Source organism: Fundulus heteroclitus, chromosome 8 (genome assembly GCF_011125445.2).
Source record: "Fundulus heteroclitus isolate FHET01 chromosome 8, MU-UCD_Fhet_4.1, whole genome shotgun sequence".
NCBI classification, from domain to species: Eukaryota; Metazoa; Chordata; class Actinopteri; order Cyprinodontiformes; family Fundulidae; genus Fundulus; species Fundulus heteroclitus.
Genome location: NC_046368.1, coordinates 15799597 through 15819115, shown reverse-complemented (window position 1 = coordinate 15819115; position 19519 = coordinate 15799597). Strand labels below are relative to the sequence as shown.

Genomic DNA, 19519 nt, shown 5'->3' with positions numbered 1-19519 from the left:
GAACAAAAGTTAAGAGTTTGCATGCATTTTTCTGGTGGGTTTAAACTAATATATCTAAATAGAAAGTATGCTAAAATTAAATTCTTACTAGTTGTTTACATCATCTGGTTCCTTCAATGTTAAAAAGGAACCAAAAAATGAAGAATTAGTTTGTGATTAAGTAATAAAAAGTCACCAAACTTTTATTAAACGTTTCAGTCAAATTTAACATCATTGCCGCTTGTCAACAATGGTTGACTCAGGTTTAAGAAGTTTAGTTTGCTGCCATATTTGGCTTCAGCATCAATGCTGCTGCTAAACTACTAAACTTTAAAATGTTTCCCTGACAACAGCTAAGATGCATAGCTGGAAAGCTTAGCTTGCTAGCAGGTTTGACCTTAGCATCAATGCTCTAGCTAAGATAGCAAAAGCTTGATACAAGAACAGAGAAATTTGTACTTTTGCATGAGGCACCAAGAGCAGAGTCCTTCTTGGCCTGGACATTTCATGCTTACTAAGAATTCAAAGAGGTTTTCTGCCACAGCAGCGCACCTCCTTCCTATTTCTCAGACACCACACAAGAAAAATGCTCAGAATATGCATCAAGAAGCAGCTCCTAGAACTCCCAAACCAGAGCAACAAGAACACCATGACGTCATTTTGTTCTTGCAGCACTCGGTGGGAGAACGTTTCCTGTTTGTTTTGGCAGAACGTGTATTAGCCTTTTATTTAACTACAGTTCCTCAGACAGTTCTTAATTATCTATTCTGTCATATTACAACTCGAATTAACAAATCAGCCTCACATTTTCATGCTGGACATCCGACGTGATTAATAACAATAATGAGTGACCGAACAAAGACAGTTGTTGATTTCCTATCTGTCAATACTTAAACTAACATTCTACTAAATAAAAAAAAAAAATTGTTAAGATAATAAAAAAAAATGTATAGTGTGTGTGAGTTTATTTCCAAATTATACTTCATAAATCAAGAAATAGCTGATAAATCACTAGCTGATATGGACTTTCTGAAATATGACCTATGATCTAACCTTATACCCCTCAGGGGGCTATTCTGTGCCAATTTGCTGCCTGAAACCTAATGGCCTATTTTCGGCAACAATAGCAACAATAACAGACCAGTCGTAAGTTTTAAACTATTACCTTAGGTCCGAACTTTGAACTAGTGATCAAAAAAGAAGCTCTAAATCCTAAACTCATTCAGTCCATGGGGGTCACTGGAGCCAGAGTCCTCCGTACGCCTCCTGCGTCCTCCCCGTGGCACCAGGTGGGCCACAGCGCCGCCGAACCGTGGCCTCGTTAACGCGCTGCAATAATGAGGCTGCAAACAGGGACGGAATGATTGCAAATAAAACTACATGATGCAAAAAGAAAAGGAAAGAAAAAAATAAATTAGACAGATGCGCGTTTTCAGGATCATTGATCTCGTCCTTTTACAAGGCGGGAAGCTCCTATATATAAAACAGGAGCAAAATCCCAAGTAATAAGAGTATAATAATTATACTAACGATGATAATAAAAAAAGACTTGAAAACTCCGGTTTGACATGCTTTTAATTAAAATATTTCTTTAGAAATTCCATATTTACATCTGCAATAATATTAATAAAAGTATAAGAAAAAATAGTCACCATTTTTACCAAACATCAGCATGACCACAAACTCGAATTCATTTGAAGCAAAAACAACCGTATTTCCAGCCTTGCTGTTCATATCCATCTCAGATCATTATTCATTCTCAGAGTGAAATCTTCTACCCGTAAGTAATTTACACTATGTACACTTTGCTGGACAGACACTTGAATATTTTATGATGGGCGGTGTGTGTTTAAAATGTTGCCATTTTGCTCTAATTCTGATTCAGAGTCTCTTTCTATACAGAGAATAAGCCAAACAATCCACAAGCAGGTAAAGACCAACAATAGGAATTCATGTATCATCACTGGATTTAACTTTTCCAGTTAAGGAGGGAAGAGCACATCCACTATGTAAACAAATCAGGCATAGTTTAGTTCACAGAAGTTGCATATCTCCAAGCAATAAACTTGAACCGTTGAGTCGAGTTGTACATGTGCCAGAAAAGAAAAGTCTTTGGCCAAAAAAAAAAAAAAAAAACAGCTTTAAAGAGATTTCAACTGAGAGGAGGGCCCAGTCGAGCTGAAAGCAGGCCCAGAAACTGTGCGTAAACGTGAATCAGTCAACCTGCGTGGTGGCATCAGTCATGAAGAATAAATAAAGTAAGAGGTTGTCGACCATGAAAGGGTTTAAGGGGTAAAAAAGAAAATCATTCTCCAGCAGAGCTTCCAGTTTTGGCCGTCATGCCTTGGTCCGTGGTCACATCTGTCGGCTTCAGTTGCCTTTTTCAGTCGGGTTTTCAAAAAGTCTTGGCTTGCAGCTGCATGGGACTAGAGGTGGTCGTAGGCAGCTGCAGAGGGGGGGCCGGTGCGGGAAGCCGAGCTGTAATAGTAGGGCGAGCCTGTGGGGGAGGACACAGAGAGTGGAAGGTGTTTATGCTGTCTGTAGTTTAATGTGGACTACATCTTATACGTTCTTGGAGTTCAGCTTGTGGCGCAGGAGTAATGCAGCAGAAGAAAGAGTCACTGTGTTTAGTGACAGCTCATTTTGTTAATATGCCTATGTGCACCCCTGTTGTCACATAGAGGAATGAACACCTGACTCAAGGCCTGTTTATTGTGTGCTCCAGTCTAGGCGTGCACTTTTCTTTTTAGTTTGCTTTGGACAAAAGTATGAAACTGTACGGTTGTACGTTGCTGTCAGATTCTGTCCGGTTAACCACAGACTGTTGAGTCAGAGTGTGCGGCGGAAAGAAAACGGGTCATGGCAAAAAGGGCTTGCCATTTGTACACATCATTTTCAAGTCTTGCCACGTGCTGCTGAAGATTCTCAGTCATCCAGGTCATGGTCATTCCAAAAAAAAAAAAGTTAAAAAAGTTAAAAAAAAAGCAACTGGACTTGTTTTCCGTAGTTGAAGACGTTTTGCTTCCTCTCAAGGAAGCTTTCTCAATTTAAAAAAAACAAACATTACTTTCTCAATGTTTTTTGAATTGAGAAAGCTTCCTGGAGTGGAAGCGAAACGTCTTCAACTACAGAAAACAAGTCCAGTTGCTTTGGTTTTTTACTTTTTTTGGAAAGTCTTGCCACAGCTTCTCAGTTGGATTCAGGTCTGGACTTAAACTGGGCCATTTTAACCCATGAATCTGCTATGATATAAACAAATTTTTTTTTCATTGTAGCTCATTTTGTACGTTTAGGGCTGTTGTCCATTTACCACTCCTAAAGAAAAGCATCCCCACAGCATGATGATATCATTTCCATGTTTCCCAACAGGAATGGTGTGTTCAGGGCATCAGTTCCTCCCCATAAATGGTGATTTGCTTGTAGGTCAAAAGTTCAGTTTTGATCTCATCTGACCAGAGCACCTTTGCCCGTGTTCCCTGTTCCAAATGTAAACAGGACTTTCTCCGCCATCTTTCCTAAAATGACTGTGATTCTTTACACTTTATATAAGGTTAAGGCTTGTGGAGCTAACGACTAGCAGTTATCTTGTCCCACCTGAGCCGTGGATCTCCACAACTCCCCCACAGTCACCATGAACCTATTGCCCGCTTCACTGACTAACGCTCTACAGACTCTAATTAGGTGAATTTTGAAGGCAATCGGTTCCACTGGATTTTATTCGAGGGCATCAGAGAGAAAGGGCGGTAAATACCAACGTAATCCACCCCTTTCAGAATTTATTTCATACAGCTATTTTGGAAAATAAAATTATTATTCATAATTAAGCTCCATAATGTGTTGGTCAATAGCATAAAATCCCAATAAAACAGCTGTAATGTGACAAAATGTGCTAAAGTTTAGTTGATATTAAAACCTGTTTAAGGCACTATCGATAACATGACTTATAATAATACCTAAATCAGCGTAGCTTATTGCAAATTTAGCTTATTTTTGTTCCTTATTTGGTTTTCCTGATTTGCTTGATTTTATTTTGTTTTGGCAAAATATTCTAACAGCCTTGATGTAATGTTATTGGTAAAATAAAGGTTAAAGAAAGGAAATAAAGACAAGACAAAAAATAAAAATCACTTTGTTACAGGAACTCAAGTATTTATTATTTTATGATCACTTTTTTCCCCCACAGAGATCAAAATGGCCTAACAGGACACATTAATGAAGTGTTTGGGCTCAGCTTTCTATTAGTCGTTTAAAAAAATTGACAGTTTAATGTTTTTGGCTTCCCAGGTCACTGGAGGTGATACTTTTTAATTAAATGTACGGAAGAACATCAATTTCTCTGCATTAGTGGGGTGAAAAAGTTCCAACACCTGCATAGTTTGTCTTTCATAAATAATGCATAACAAAAAAATGTTGCACAGTAACACTGCTAATGTCTTCCCCTACTCACCCAATATACTGGAGTTGGTGAACCTCCAGGCTTCACTGTAGGAGGTGTAGGGTGAATGGGTGTAGGACTGACCTGGGTAGTCTGCACCTGCTAGAAAAAAAAAAAAAAAAAAAAAACGATGTCAGGAGACACATCGCACAGATAAAATTCATGAAGACATTTGTTATTAAAGGGCGAGGAGGGGACAAGCTTTGCAGGGTCGGGCTGTTTGTCTGCATGCCAGCAGCTGCTGGAGCTTAGCTCATAATTCACCAGCAGTTAGTGCAGCATGTAAACCATTAATCTGTGGTGCAGGTGGATGGCTGAGGGTAAAATCCCTCAGCCCAGCGGTGCGTGCACACACCCAGCCTCCGCGCCCTTTTTTTCCGTGGCGCTCGGCCCCTTGCGTTGTTAAGTTGCTGCCCTCTGAAACGTCCTCCTCTTTTGTTCGTCCATGCACTTCCTGCTTTAGCTTTACTAACACACCCCCCCCCCCCCACTCTCTCTTTTTATAACATTCCAATATCTAATTGGTAATTATGTTGGTTGGAATGAAGCCTTGAGCCCCCCCCCCACCTCCTCCTTCTCCTCTTCCTCCATCCTCACCCCTTCAAACCCCCCCTCCTCCTTCACTCAGTAATTGTGTATCAACGCTTCCTCACTGTGAGCCCACAAGAAAAATAATAAATCAGACCCTCTCATTTCGCGCTTCGGAGGGCAGACTTCAAATATAAAGGCATGGCACACACACACACACACACACACGCACGCACACACACACACCTCCTGCTCTTCATTTGGATCCAGACTCCACATCTCTTCCCGCCCACCCTTGCTTGCATCTCCCTGCTGGGCCCCCCGGTTCCCATGGCGATATGTGGTCAGAAGTGTCTGGGTGGGGGGTGTGAGCAGCAGGGCGGAACCCCCCAGCCTGTTCTCCGTACCCCCCGGGCCCGTGTGCACCCGCGTGCACACGTACACAGATCACCACCCTGGCAAAGGCTACTGATTAACTCAGCCTGCCTCCCTGTTAATCTACAAACCTCCATCCAATGTTCCCTCGTTTGCTTCTCTCCCCTGCACTGCTTCTCGTCCTCTCTACCTGCGCGACTCATTCGCTGCCCGCTTCGTTTTGCTTTAAATACCGCTCCTCGTGCTGCGGACCTTACCTGCAACCATTCCTGTGATGGCAGAGGAGGAGTATCCTGTCTGGGCCGGGGAGGGGATGTGGGGTGGGTAACCCGGTAGGGTGGAGCTCACCATGTCACGCCCTGAAATCACACGCAAACCCAGAAAGAAAATTGCAATTTGCTCTCAGAGACAATTTTGCACAAGTCCAAAAAAACCTCCTGTTGACCTGTAACATTTAATACTGGCGTCAATTACCACCTAGATACAGGTGAAGTCAATAGTCATAATAATTGTAAGGTTTTTATTCGGCCCTTTGAGATGTTTCTTCCTGCGGTTGAAGAAAAAGCTTATACAACATATAACTTGAAGTTTCTTTTGTAATTGTTTTAGATTTTTCAGTTTTCAAAAGCTGATAGAGGTTTTAGTATGAAGTTTGTTAAGGTAAAGGAGTATTTTGCATTTATTAAGGGTTTTCTCTTTAAAACCCGGCACGTATAAGAGTTGGTCATCTGTTAGTTCCTCACAGACCACAGTGAATAATGACTGGGACAATGATCAATGTAAAAATGTATTTGTTTTTCAAAAAAAAAAATAAGTAAGATGTAAACTTCAGCTTTTTTCATACTCAATTTTGTGTGCAAGAACCCTGTAAAAAGCTCCTAGGAACTTAGTAAAGACCCAAGAAGGATAGCCGGAGCTTTACAAAAGTTGGGGAAGTCTTTTGCAGACATTTCTGAACAAGAACAAATTGTAATACCGTTACCACATGGCCAAGGTCAGGAAGGAAACCCAAGCTGCCCCCACCTCATATGAAAGTAAATTAGTTAGTATGTTGACGAACAGCTAATGAACCACCAAAGCCAACGTTAAATTGTTTTACATCAGCATAGACATGTAGGGTGCCAATCACTGGCTCCAAAATCAACACCTTCAGGCTTTACTAAAACGTGCAGCTGCCCACATGGACTGGGGAAATTCTTATTGTCAGACTAGACAAAAAATGACCTTCTTAGACAAAACCACAGGGAACATGGTGAGGTTTACAAACCTCAGAAGACTGTATTAGCTATCCAGCCTGGTGGTGGTAGCATCATGTTGCTTGGATGTTTTGCTGCTGTTCTTACTGGTGCATTGCAGAAAGTTTTGTAATAAAACAGAATGAGGACCACCACCAAATTCATTAACTTCTCTTCCAAATAAAAAATATATCACAGGACAAAGGTTTGGAAGTAAGATTAAATGTATACTAAAAAAAAAAAAGGTCATAGTTCCACTGTTTTATTTTGCAACAAAATAAACATGATTATTGTGTAAAGATTAATCCCCAACTTTCCAGAGGTAACAGACAACACACATAAGCTCCTTCCCAAGAGAGCAATTTTAGAGAGAGCAACTAACCAAACACGCCTGTTTCTGAACTGCATGGTGAGTTGGAGTACCCAGAGAGAAACTACGTGCACAGGAAAACAAGTAAAATCTCTGCAGAAAGACCCTCGGCCAAGATTCAAACCCGCAACCTTCTTGCTTGCAAGGCAGCAGTGACAACAACTGTGCCCCGTTAGGAATCTTCTCAACCATCAGCCATGCTTTGGTAACATCCGTGTAGGCCTGGATGTAAATTGAGGATTGTAATACATACAAGAAAAAGCAAAGTCTGGTAATTTTTTTTTAACTATGAAACAAATAGAACTCAGTAGAACTCACCAAGACAAATTTGAGGTTTGTTCAAAAATGTTTGGCCCGTAGTACCGATGGTACCGATGGTCCAACAGAACGATGATCCCAAACACACATAAAAACATTTTGTTTTTTTAAATCAATGAAGCTGGAGCTGACTCCCTAAGCCATTCACCACAACTCTATTGAACATTTACGACACCTCTTCCAGGAAATAGGTTGGTGGAGGGGGAAGGTTGTGGGCTGACTCTGTGTCCCTGAAACGGGGGACCTGGGTTTGAATCCTGGTTGCACCATGCGACGTAATTCACATGTTTTGCAGGAAACAAATCAAACCAATTAAAGTTAACTCTTCCTTTTCTAGAATTATGCAAGAAGCTTTTTAATGGCTACAAAACTGTATTGTTCCGGTGCAACATTCAAAACGATATTTAACCAGATATTAGTGGTGATTTTGTATGTTCTTTGGCTGCACCTTCAGTGATTTGAAAAAAAGCATCTTCTCCTTACAGATTTCCAGTATCTTAGCTTTTTTTTTGTCTCACTTATGCATTTCCGATCATGAAGCAACTTTAAAATAGGCTGAAAGATCTTAGAAAGTAAAACATCATGCCCTGATGTAACGATATTCTAGAAAAGATGAAAAACTAATTTATTGACATCTAGCAATCTGGAAAAGGTTACAGAGTCATTCATAAGGTTTTGGAAATACGGCAAATCACAGCGAGAACCACAGTCCACTAATGGGGAGAAAGTGGTGAACCTTTCCAAGATTCAACGACCTACCAACTTTACTTTAAGAGTATATTGAGGACTCCCACAAGAGATAAAGAACCGAAAACACCACCTAAAGCACTGTAGACCTGATTTTACTCCGTTAAAGTCAGAATTTATGCTTAACAGTGAGATAGATACTGGGTACAAATGGCATCTATGGGAGAAATTAAAGGCCAAAACCACTGCTGACTGAGAAGAGCACAAATGCCTGTTTCACGGGACACTTTGCTGCTTCGAGACCTTAAAAAGTTGCAGAAATTTATGAAATTGTGGATTTTTTTTTTTTTTGTGACCATCAGTTTATAACCTTGAGCTCAAGCTCACTTGGGTTTTGCAGTAGAAAGATGACTCAGGGCACACCAAAGATGAATGGCTCAAAAAAATATATAAAACCCAAAATGACCTGATTTGATGAGGTGGCCTGATCTTAAACAGGTCGTTCATGGTGGAAAAATAAATGGCTCAAATAAATCAGTAAAGGTCCAAAAATATTATGACATTCATGTCTGTGATGGGTGTCGTCGAGCTTCTCAAAGCAGCTGCGTATTTTTAAAGCAAAATGAGCCATCCTCTGATTGCTCAGAATGTAGTTTTTATTTTGATGTGTGCTAATTGTTACTTGAAGATGTTCTTTTCATCGTTGGACCAGGAAATAAAAAAAAAAAAAAACTCCATCAGGGACAGTGTGGTCTGAGCCTCAGCTCCAGCACACCTCCACTTCCCACACCAATGGTCAGAAACACCCATGCGTTTATGCAATGACTGAACATAAATGAAATGAATGGATGGTTTACCTGAGATGATAGACTGACTGCTGAACTGCCCGTACACAGGTGCATGATGGGAAAATGAGTTGAAGGCATTGGGATATGGGTTGGAGCTGCAGCTGCTGTTGCCATTGCAGCTGCCGCTAACAGAGATGGGTTTCTGCAGCGCCTGCAGCTCCACATACGCCAGGGTGGACGCCGCCATGTTTGGTGAGGGGCTCGTACTGGTCACTTCTGGGGACATTTCCTGCTTCAGACAGAGGGGCAGGGTCTGAAGAGGCTCTGTGAGAGCCAGCGTGCAGCGGATGAGTGAGAGAGATGGAAATAAATGTTGAACGTGAGAAAAAAACAATGGCAGAGAGGTAAAAAAAAGAAGTAAGCTGATATGTGGAAAAGGACGAGGATGAGTGGAACATTTTGGTCTAAAAGATGCTGAGCTGGCTTGGGTCAGAAGACATTATCTAAGGTCAGGAACCTCACCGGTTACCACAGTGTAGCTCGGGTGTGCCGACAGATTCCGTCCAATGACAGAGCTGCTTGTCGAGAGGCTGGTCTTGGCCTCTTCCAGGTTGCCGTTGATGAGCGACAGCGGGTACAAAGTCTAAAAAAATTATAGACAGAGATTAGATATTGGCCTAAATTCAGCAGAAGTGAGGATTGGCAAAAATCTAGGGAAAAATTTCCATCGCTCATAAAATAATCAAGCATAACATGATTAGAAAAAGCACACAGAAACGTCTGTCCACTGTTTTCAGACTGAAGCAGATGCCGTCGTAGGCTTGTTGTTCACTGCTACCTGCTCTGCTTTGCTGCTGGAGGTGGAGTTGAAGGAATCCGAAGGGTAGTGGTGTCGATCAAACCCACAGTCCAGATGTGCGGCTGTAGAGAAGTGTTCGATTCTCATCTGTTTTCTGGGGACGCCCGCGCTGCCCTGGGAGTCCACGCTGTGTCGACAGCTCTCCTGGTCACCTGGATCAGCACGGCGAGGAGGAAGGAAAGCACATAAGAGTATGACAAATGATTCTGTAAGCGTAGAATCTATTTTAGTTTGCTTTTGAGGCGCTAATTAGTAAAAAAAAAAACTGTTTTAAAATGTATGGAAGCTTAGGTTAAATGATCCTGAAAGGGAACAAAGTCAACTAGTGGGGGCTTTATTTCTGAGCCACTTCTCTTCAGACTAACCTTGCTTTAATGTCAGATTATGTTATTAAAGGATATGATAAATATCTCTAAAGTCTAGAAACCTTTTCAACAACTTGACTTCAAAGGGTTCTGATGTATTTTCACACCACTAAATAATGACAAATCAATCATATACCCCAAATTTTTGTGGTTTCTCACAAGCAATAGAAGAACATTTCGAGAATTTCTGTTTCCTCACTCTTGCTTCAGGGCAGCGTAAAAAATAATTACTTGTATATAATGCTTAACATGATGATAAAGGGCATAAATAGGTTTTGTTATATTGCTGTTCCTTAGGAACTCATATTATTTAACGGACAGCTTATTTAACTAGCATTTTACAGTACTTTAAAATATGTTCTCATACTATATCTCAAATTGTTTGAGAATTTAAGGCATCCATAATACTCATTTCGCTTTGTTTGGGTGCATTATTGGTTAAAAGTGTCATTACAATGTAGACAATTAGAACCAATGTTCACATAAACAGAAGAGTTTCAATTATTCCTACTTATTCCTGTGGAAATGTTTATAAGATATTGATTATTACTGCTGCTATTTGTGTTATGTTGTCCATAGCACACGTATTTATTGATTTTCTGTTAATAAACACCTTTAATACAAATTATGAATAAATGATTGGATAAGCTTACTTAAAGTAAATATGTTTCTTGTGCAGAATATTTACTGTTCTGCTACTTATGGTGACACGGGTCTAACAAGCTGATTAGTTTTCAAACAACACCAAAAAGTTGAAGAACCTTCTTTCAGCCATTTGACCAGCATTATACTCCAGTCACAAAACTTTGCTCTCTCAGACATTTTCTCTGTCATCTAATTAAAACGACTTAAAATCTTGGGAATGGCACATCTAATGGCACATTTTTACTCAGTAACAATAAAAAAATTCTCACTGGTCAAGCATTATGGTGCTCGTGACGCTCATGTTGGCAGAAAAATGTTTTTCTATCATTTTGTTTCTCGTAAAATTTGTAGTTTATAATATATATATTTTTTTACTTTACTTCAAGACTAGCTGTAGCAATTTTTCCTGTTTTTCTGCACCAGCTTCTCACTCTTTCAATCTGCTGTCACATCCACAACACTGTTTTGGTTGAGGACTGTACTTTGCATCCAGTATGATACATAGTTGTACTTCCCATAATAGACTGAGCAGGTGTGAAATGCACAGGGTACTTATTTTATACCACTGAAGAGCTGGTAAAACGGACAGGAGAGTATGCTTAAATCTGTATTCATGCAAAACAAAAATGCCATGAGCATTATCTACTACTGGACTAATAATCCCCTGCTTATAACCTTTTCAATAAAACCCCCTTTACTAAAAAAAAAAAGAAAAGAAACCGGGACCAGCCCTTTAAGGAATCTGCTGTGGACTCTACTAGCTGGAGTAAAAAGAGAGAACAAAAATGATCAATAGGTTGACTTGAAATAAACCTAGACACAATTTCATCCATTTCTTACTGTCATCGTGGCTCCTCTTGCCGTCCACGTTGGGTGGGGGGATTCCTAACAAGCCATTGATGGAGTAGGTGGAGCCCAAAGAGTCTGACTGAGGGGATTCTGGAGGGGTGACGGCTGAGCTCGGGACTGGGAAACAGAGAGGAACACCTACAGGTTTAAATCAGAGGGCAGAAGTGGCGCTGTTTTTTTCTCTCACAAGGCCATTAACTTAATCTTCTAGACCAATAAGCAGTTTCTTAAACCTCATGCATCAGTGTCCCACGATAATACGGGATGATGCAGAGGAGTTATGAGCTTTATTACATATTTGTTCAAATATTAGATACTTACTTAAGGTATGTCCTGGACTCAGACCATTTCCATCCAGGGGGAGATTAAAAGGTTGTTGGACTTTAGTTCGAATTATTCTACACAAAATAGAAAATAAAATGAATAACACCGTTATTTAGACACTAAAATTCTTCAACGACTGCACCGACTCGGTTATGATGTTCCACTAAGACCTGACGGAGGAAGCTGGGTATAAGGGTGTAACTGTTTTCCTCATTAAGGTTGTCACCTGTTAATGGAGCTCACGCTTGGCACTGTGTCGCTGTCGCACACTCCCTCTGCCAGCAGCCGGTCTCTGATTTCCCAGGCAAACATGGTGGGATTCTGCCTCTTGTACTCAGCGATCTTTTCCACAACCTTCGGCGTGGCCACCTTAGGCTTGGAGCCGCCGATTACCCCCGGTTTGATGCTGCCCGTCTCATAATACCTGAGAGAGAGAAGGTAACCGCGTGAATAAACGGATCACAGGAAGCGTCCCTGAAAAGGAAAACAGGTCAAAGATCAGGTTAGCTGAGTAGGTGGTCCGGCGTTCCTCTCACCGTCCCAGGATCTTGCTGACGCAGCCGTGGCTGACCCGGAGCTGCCGGGATATGTCGCATGGTCGAACCCCCTGGTGTGCCATGTCCACGATGCGTTGCCGGATAACCTCCGGAAGCGGGCGGCCATTAACAAACATTCCACCTAGTTGGTTAAGACCCCCATGGCCTGGGGGAGGAGGGGGGATGAACACTCATAAATGTCATGGAACTGGGGAGAAGTCAACCGACACACGAGCACGGACTTATTCCTACTGACTCAGTCATGTGCAGCCATGGCCCTGTCCTACTTAGCAAACAAATACATTCAGTAAAACTTCATGAAATATATTTAAAACATATCCAAAGAGTTGTTAGAAACGGATAATTTCTATGAAAGTCTCAGAGATACATACATCCCCCCTGATACACAGAGTCAGCGTCTTAAAATGCTGTCCTTTTGGCTTATTGTTCAGGTTTCAGGATTTACAATTAAAAATGCTTGTCTCTTTCCACAGAAATCACTGCTGATTTGTACAAACAGGATCAGACGTTTTCTCACTTTAGCAACTGCATCAATTGTCCTAAAGTTAGACGGCAGAGGCTGCAAACAATTAAGGCCGTGTGGTTATTTCCAAGCCATTTAACTCTCAACATGCAAGAAACTAATTGACCTTAAAAGAGCATTAAGGTTAAATCGTGAGAAATAAGAGTAACATACTGAGACAAAAGTCCTGCTGATGATAGTGAGGGTAGCTGGAAAGAAATCCTAGAATCTGTCCAGGTTCTGTTTTAAAGGGGAACAGGGAACATTGTCAGAAAATCCTCACATCCTACATGAACTTTTTGAACTTCAGCCATCGGGTTCCACAAAGTCTAAAACAGAACCACCAGACTGCTACACAGCTTTCTACCTCAGGTGATAAAAACACTGGACTGCCGCTGATATAATGCAATTCATATCGTTGCACTCATTTGCAATGGCGGGTGGTGACATAAGAACGCAGTTTTAGCTTTTTGCACCGGTAGGTTTGAGTGATGTTTGCACCTGCACATCTAAACTGTCAGGAGTGTGACTTTGGTTGAAACGTATCATGAATTAATCTGGTTACGGGCGCAGAAAGTTGCTGCCATAGCCAGAGATAATCTTTAAGCAACCAATCAGAGGCCAGCATGAAGTCACGTGGAAGACAAACGTTTAAAAGCACACATACACACTCATCCGTCCAGCGTACCAAAAATCTAAAAGACAGACACATTTTATGAGAGAACAGATGTGTAGGTCACATTTTATTTTGTAATTTATGTTTACAGTGTCTTTACTTTTTCCGGCAATTTTGCCTGAGTTCCCCCCTTCTGACAAGCTGCCACTACTCACTTTAGATGTCTGATGTTAATTCATTTTAATATCCCTTCTGGGAATAGAACATTTTATTTTATTTTACTTTATTCTATCCTATTCCATTCTACTGAAAGATCCCGGAGAAATAATAAGTTGTTTATTGTATATAAAATGCTATACAATTAAATACCAATAAATTTCAAAAACTGAATAAGTAAATTTTCTATTTTTGACTAAGTATTTCAGCTTGAGTTAAACATTCATCAGGAAAAAAAACAAAAACAACTATATATCTTTTGGCTCACTTTGGGAAGCAAAGCCCATTCTTTTTGACTAATTATTATGCAATTATTCTCAAAGGCTTATCACCTTATTATGGAAAATCCCTGCTGGTTTAGTGCCCATTTTTCTTTTACGTGCCCCTCAATTGTTTTACAACTGAGAATGTAGCCTTTAGAGGTTTCACATGTCACTCTTAGATATATGTTTTTAAACGATTTTAAGCTTATATGCAGTCAACCGATTACTCGTCTTTTACATATAAAGCCTTTTCATTCATTCATTCATTCATTCATTCATTCATTCATTCAGTCAATCAATTACTGCTTTGCAGAAGCTGAAACAAAGGAGCAGGCATTAAAACAACAATTAGCAAACGCCCAAAAAAGGTAAACAAAAGAAATGAAACAATAATAATTATAAGACAACTGGAATAAGACGTAATTTGAATGGTTGAACTGAGGGTAAATTAATTACATCACTAAATATATATATATAAACTACTGGCACACAAGAATTTAGGTTGATAGCTGTCAGCGTGCTTTAGATACATAAAAGCACAACGGAGGCTGTCGTTCACGGAGCTGACAGGAGCTGCTCCTTCAAAACGACAACCAGCAGCAGTGGCAGCAGAGACGGTGCGCTCTTTCTGCGCTGCGATAAGAAAGACAACCCAAGCTTCCAACACTCCCTGCTCAGCGTCCAGAACAACAGCAGCGCTTTTAATTTAACCCACTGAGTCCCCCAGCTTTCATTTCCACATCAAACAGCGGCCGGACGAAGGAGGGCAGCCTCTATTAACGCTGCCAGCCGAGTGTGGCAAAAAAAGAAGAAAAAAAAAAAAAGAAAGAAAGAAAACCTGCCCGCCAAGGTTCATCAACCTGCAGGATATTAAAGCGGAGCACTGCCGGGGGGGTCCGAGCGCACAGCGCGCGCACCACAGCGCGCGTGCGCCGCCAAACGAGGCAAAAATTCATTATAGATAGATAGATAGATAGATAGATAGATAGATAGATAGATAGATAGATAGATAGATAGATAGATAGATAGATAGATAGATAGATAGATAGATAGATAGATAGATAGAGCTCTATGACGCCATACATTATAAAAGTTAATAGACACTTTGATTAATTTATACAATGAAAGCTAAAAAGGAGTGTTTGTCTGGTACATTCATAATTGAATAATATTTTTGTTCTGTAAATTGACAATAAAATGACTGCTAATTGTCCTTTTCTTTTACTAGAGCATTTAAACCCACTATTTACCTGAATGTTCCGTATTATATGTTAATAATTGGACAAAATTTTCCCCTTCTGATAAGTGTTTTTCTTCTTCTCCTGTTTTTTTTTTTTTTTTTTTTTTTATTGCACATTTTTGGGGTGTTCTCATGAACACTTATTCTTTGTTTTTCCATGTCTTTGATTGGTGTTTGTGTGCTGTGATTTCTGAGCTGGTGTCTCACCAAAGTGTCATTGCGGTTACATAATGACAAAAAAATGAAGAAAAAAAAGAAAAGACTTTTAATTCTTGATAAAATAAATAAATAAAATATTCCATACATTTACACACATACATGGCATACATTTAAGTATTGTATGCCATGGCAATTTTTGCTTTAAAATACATTTTTCAACATGGATTTCTTCTTGTTCCTACTGAATAAATGTGCTCAAATTATTGATTTAACTGTTTTGAAATTCTGGGTGAGATTATGCCACTGGAATGAAATGTTCTTTGAAAATTTACATTTTTTGGCAGGAGTGGCAATAGACACTAAAGTTTTCTAGTCTTTTCCCCTTTTTTAAGAGTGCCTAAGAAAAGATTACGACATAAAAGTTCCTCTAAACTTGGATTAACTTTAAAAAAGCTAAGCTTAATAAGGAACTAAAGAGGTATCCGTTGCAATTTTGTTATTTATTTATTTAACAGTTAACAGTTACAAGATATTTCCACACACACACACACACACACTATATATATATATATATATATATATATATATATATATATATATATATATATATATATATATATATATATATATATATATATATATATATATATATATATACGTGTGTGTATGTGTGTGTGTGTGTGTGTGTGTGTGTGTGTGTGTGTGTGTGTACTGTACATTCACTTTCATGAGCACAAATTTAGTGATTCTGGCACATTATCAAGCTTAAATCCATCTAGCCTGTAAAAAAGTCACAGGATTAGATTTATGTATAAACAAACCTTTTTATGCCTGTGTGTAAAAGCAGCGTACTAAAAGATATCGGTTAAATGTTTGTTCTCTGCCATCTTAACATGGCAGGAATAAACTCAGCGCCCTGCTGTTTCCATGTTGTTTCCATTTTTCGAAATAATAATAATAACAAAAAAATACTGATTTCAACAGCTTACTAAAATGAAGAGAGATGGCAGCTTTCTTGGAGTCTCTGTCTTCATTCATTTGTGTTGACATAAAAGGCCCTAAAACGTTGAGTGTAAGCCATCAGAGGCAGCTCGTGTGGCTTGCTTACCTCTTCCAGTGCTACCGGACATTTCCCTGAGTTTTAGGTCCCTGCTCCACCAGCTGAACGTGATTCTCGGCTCCACCGCTGTCCCGGTTAAAGTGCCTTCAGTGAGCCCTCCGCCTCTTCTGACATGAGTGTGCTCAGGAGTTTGGCGCCGATATCAAACTGCGGGGTGACAGCAGAACATGAAACCCGACGGTTTGTTACACGAGCTTCCCTGAAGGCCGCTCACGCGTTCACAGATCATGACATCCCACTTGAATTGTTGTTGGATGGGGCCAACCGTCAAGCACCTGTACCTGTCTCCCGTTTTTCTCTCCGGGTGTTAATGAGACAATCTGGAGCTCACAGAGTCTCTGAGGCCCCTGGACAAATGCGGAAAGCAGCAATTTCATGGCATGTGTGAAGTATGAAAGGTAAATCATCTGTTATGTTGGACTTCATCTGGACTGGTTGGTCTATTTGTGCTTAATCCAATTACCACAGCTGGTAAATCTGTTTGGTTTTGGATTCTGAACTCACTAAGTGATATTGTCGTCTGTGTGGCTGCAAAAAGTTCTTTTGGTAAAGAAGGTTTAAGGGATCAATACGAAACGATTGCGACTAATTTTATCACAAACAAGCGATGCCTAAGGTACATACTGTGTATCTGTATAAATATGTCGCTTTTAGGTCTATTGAGCGTTACAAACCAAGATTGAATGCTTTTTGTGTTGAGTGAACATATTTCTTCTGAGCCAGTCTGCTTGTTTCTGAATGTGACAAAACAAGTTGCGTCGCATTTACATTTTGTCATTTAGCAAATGACATTTATCCTAAGTGACTTCCACAAGCGAGGAGGAACATCTTTCAAACTGCACAAGGAGAAACATCAAGTGCCAAATAAATGACGGCGTGGCTGGAGGAAACGAAAAGAAAAAAAAAGAAAAGCAACTACAAGTTTGTGGGAAATCAAAGGACATCGGAAATGTTCATGTTCAAAAACTTAAACGGTGGCCAAAGAGGGGAGTTAAGAGGCGAGACGAATTCTGAGATGTATGTTAAATCAGTTGTCAAAGACTAAAAATAAGCCTTGTCTGAAGGCTCCATCTGCTCGGCGGCAGTTCTCAGCTGTAAAAAGAAAAGTTCTGGATTTCTGAACAATGCCACAGAAAATTAGACTTTTGTGAGAACATAACTTTTAGCTGTCTGTCTGGCTGCATCCAAAGTCATGTCTGTGCTTTAAGAATACCAGAATTGTTGCATGTTTTCACAGGATTACAGCGAAAGGCTGTTTTAGTAAAGCGCCTCATATCACATTCTATCGAATGTCACATAAAAATAATCAGCCCAATGTGATGATGTGACAAAACATCAAGATACAGCCGGATTTTAACTTGTAGCTCTGTTCTTTCACATTGAAATCAGATTGTTTAAATTTAGCAGCATCCATAAGAAATGTCTTTCAATTTTACCCTAAGCTCAACAAAGGTTGAACTTTATCAATTTACTGGTATTGTAAATAGGTTTATACTTATTATGTTGCACATATTTGTTATTAAATGTAGTTGGATCTAAACCCGACTGTATGACTTTATCATAAAATGGATGAATTAGGCTGGTTTGTCAACATAATTAGATGTCAGTTGAACTTGTTTCTTTGTAATGTGCTGGGAGATGGCTTTATTGTGAAGTGACACTAAAATTAAATCCATTTAGTTTAATACAATGTCTTTCAATAATTTTATTCTTATTTTTGTATTTCCTTTTATTTTAAAATATGATGTGTGCCACTTAAAACTCTGGGGTAAACTTTTATGTCATTGAGGAAGCAAAAACATCAGATATCTGAGTGTGGAAATGACTGTAGCATTGACTACAGTCATTTCCACTGTAAATTAAATTAAATGTTGTTCCTGCAGGAACAACATTTAATTGTAAGAACACATTACTGCATATGTATTATTTAATCATCTAATCATATCTCTATTATCTACCAAAAAAGTATATTTTAATTACTTGAATCGTGTTTTTGGAATGTATTTCAAGTTTTGATATTTAGAAGAAAAATAAGACTTCTACAAAAAGCCAAAGAGAGAGAACAGAAACCCCCTTTTCCACAGACATCACCTAATTTATAATTAATACCGTGTGAATCATGGTTTACAGTGAACGTGAGCCATGATATTCAGCAGAACTGCACATTTTTTTTGTCTCATCAGCGGACAATTATCTGCACTGAATAATTTCTGTATAGTTCACAAAAACTGTTTAGCAATCAGTAAAACAAACAACCAAAAAACAGGGGGGTTCAGTTACCTGAACAAGGTAATTGAATTTGTCCTAGTTTGAGTTAAAATGAAATAGAAATAATAGACTAGTTCTTTTGGATTAATCTCAGTTTTGATCATTTCAGTGTGTGCCAGACCTTCTGGATCACGTCTCCGGACCTCTTCATACTGATTAGGCTCCGGTGTTTATTCCTGTTCATCTAGTTTTCTGTCTGACCGCAGCAGACCCCCAACAGAGCGCTCCGCTCCGTCTCCCGGCAGTTTGCAGCATTTCAGAAACACATTAAAGCTCCGCTTTTGATGTTCAACAAATTCCCCGTCATATTCCAATTAAGAAAGGCACCGGACAACAAAATCCCGCGAGATGTGAAAAGGCGAGCTTACCTTTTTTCCACGATGGAGCTCCAAATAAAAAAAATAAAAATAAAATAATGATTAGAAAAAAAACGATCCACGGCCGATTTCGTTTTATTATCCAACTGATGAGTGTATTGCAGTGAAACGCGGAGTGTGTCCGGGCTTTGAACGCGCTGCTGTTGGGTTGTGTTGTGTGTGTGCTGCCAACGCTGAGCCAGGTTTTATCCAACCGGGGCTGCGCGCAGCTCTACGCGCTGCTCCCATTGGACAAAGATGAGGAGGGAGGCGTGGCTTTATGTAAAGAAAAATCGAGGAAGACGAAAAAAAAACTAGTGGGGGGGAAAAAGAGAGGATGACTGATCGGGTGTTTTGGTGGTATAACCCCTACTGGGTGACTGTACGGAAACACTTGAGGCTTCCATTTAGCTCCACTGCCTGACGCGCTTTGATTGGACTCTTTAAGGACATTTAGCTTCTTCC

At 39.8% G+C, this 19519-nt stretch overlaps 1 protein-coding gene across 8 annotated transcripts; it reads right to left on the bottom strand.

Annotated features, from left to right (window-relative positions):
- Positions 1 to 1536: 1536 nt before the first annotated feature.
- On the bottom strand, positions 1537 to 19243 carry pax8 (paired box 8). Of its 8 annotated transcripts, none has more exons than XM_021319813.2 (13): positions 19067 to 19243; positions 16419 to 16577; positions 12991 to 13056; positions 12294 to 12459; positions 11984 to 12181; positions 11755 to 11831; positions 11425 to 11571; positions 9554 to 9726; positions 9238 to 9358; positions 8785 to 9039; positions 5575 to 5676; positions 4427 to 4516; positions 1537 to 2476 (listed from the first exon to the last, which is right to left on the bottom strand). In XM_021319813.2, the coding sequence occupies exons 2-13, from the start codon at positions 16438 to 16440 to the stop codon at positions 2406 to 2408; spliced, it is 1488 nt and encodes a 495-aa protein (XP_021175488.2). In that variant the 5' UTR covers positions 16441 to 16577; positions 19067 to 19243; the 3' UTR covers positions 1537 to 2405. The 8 variants fall into 8 exon arrangements, with proteins under 8 accessions (XP_021175488.2, XP_012724587.2, XP_021175490.2 ...); XM_012869133.3 differs by having other exon boundaries at positions 11425 to 11550; XM_021319815.2 differs by having other exon boundaries at positions 12294 to 12435.
- Between the last annotated feature and the right edge of the window lie 276 nt (positions 19244 to 19519).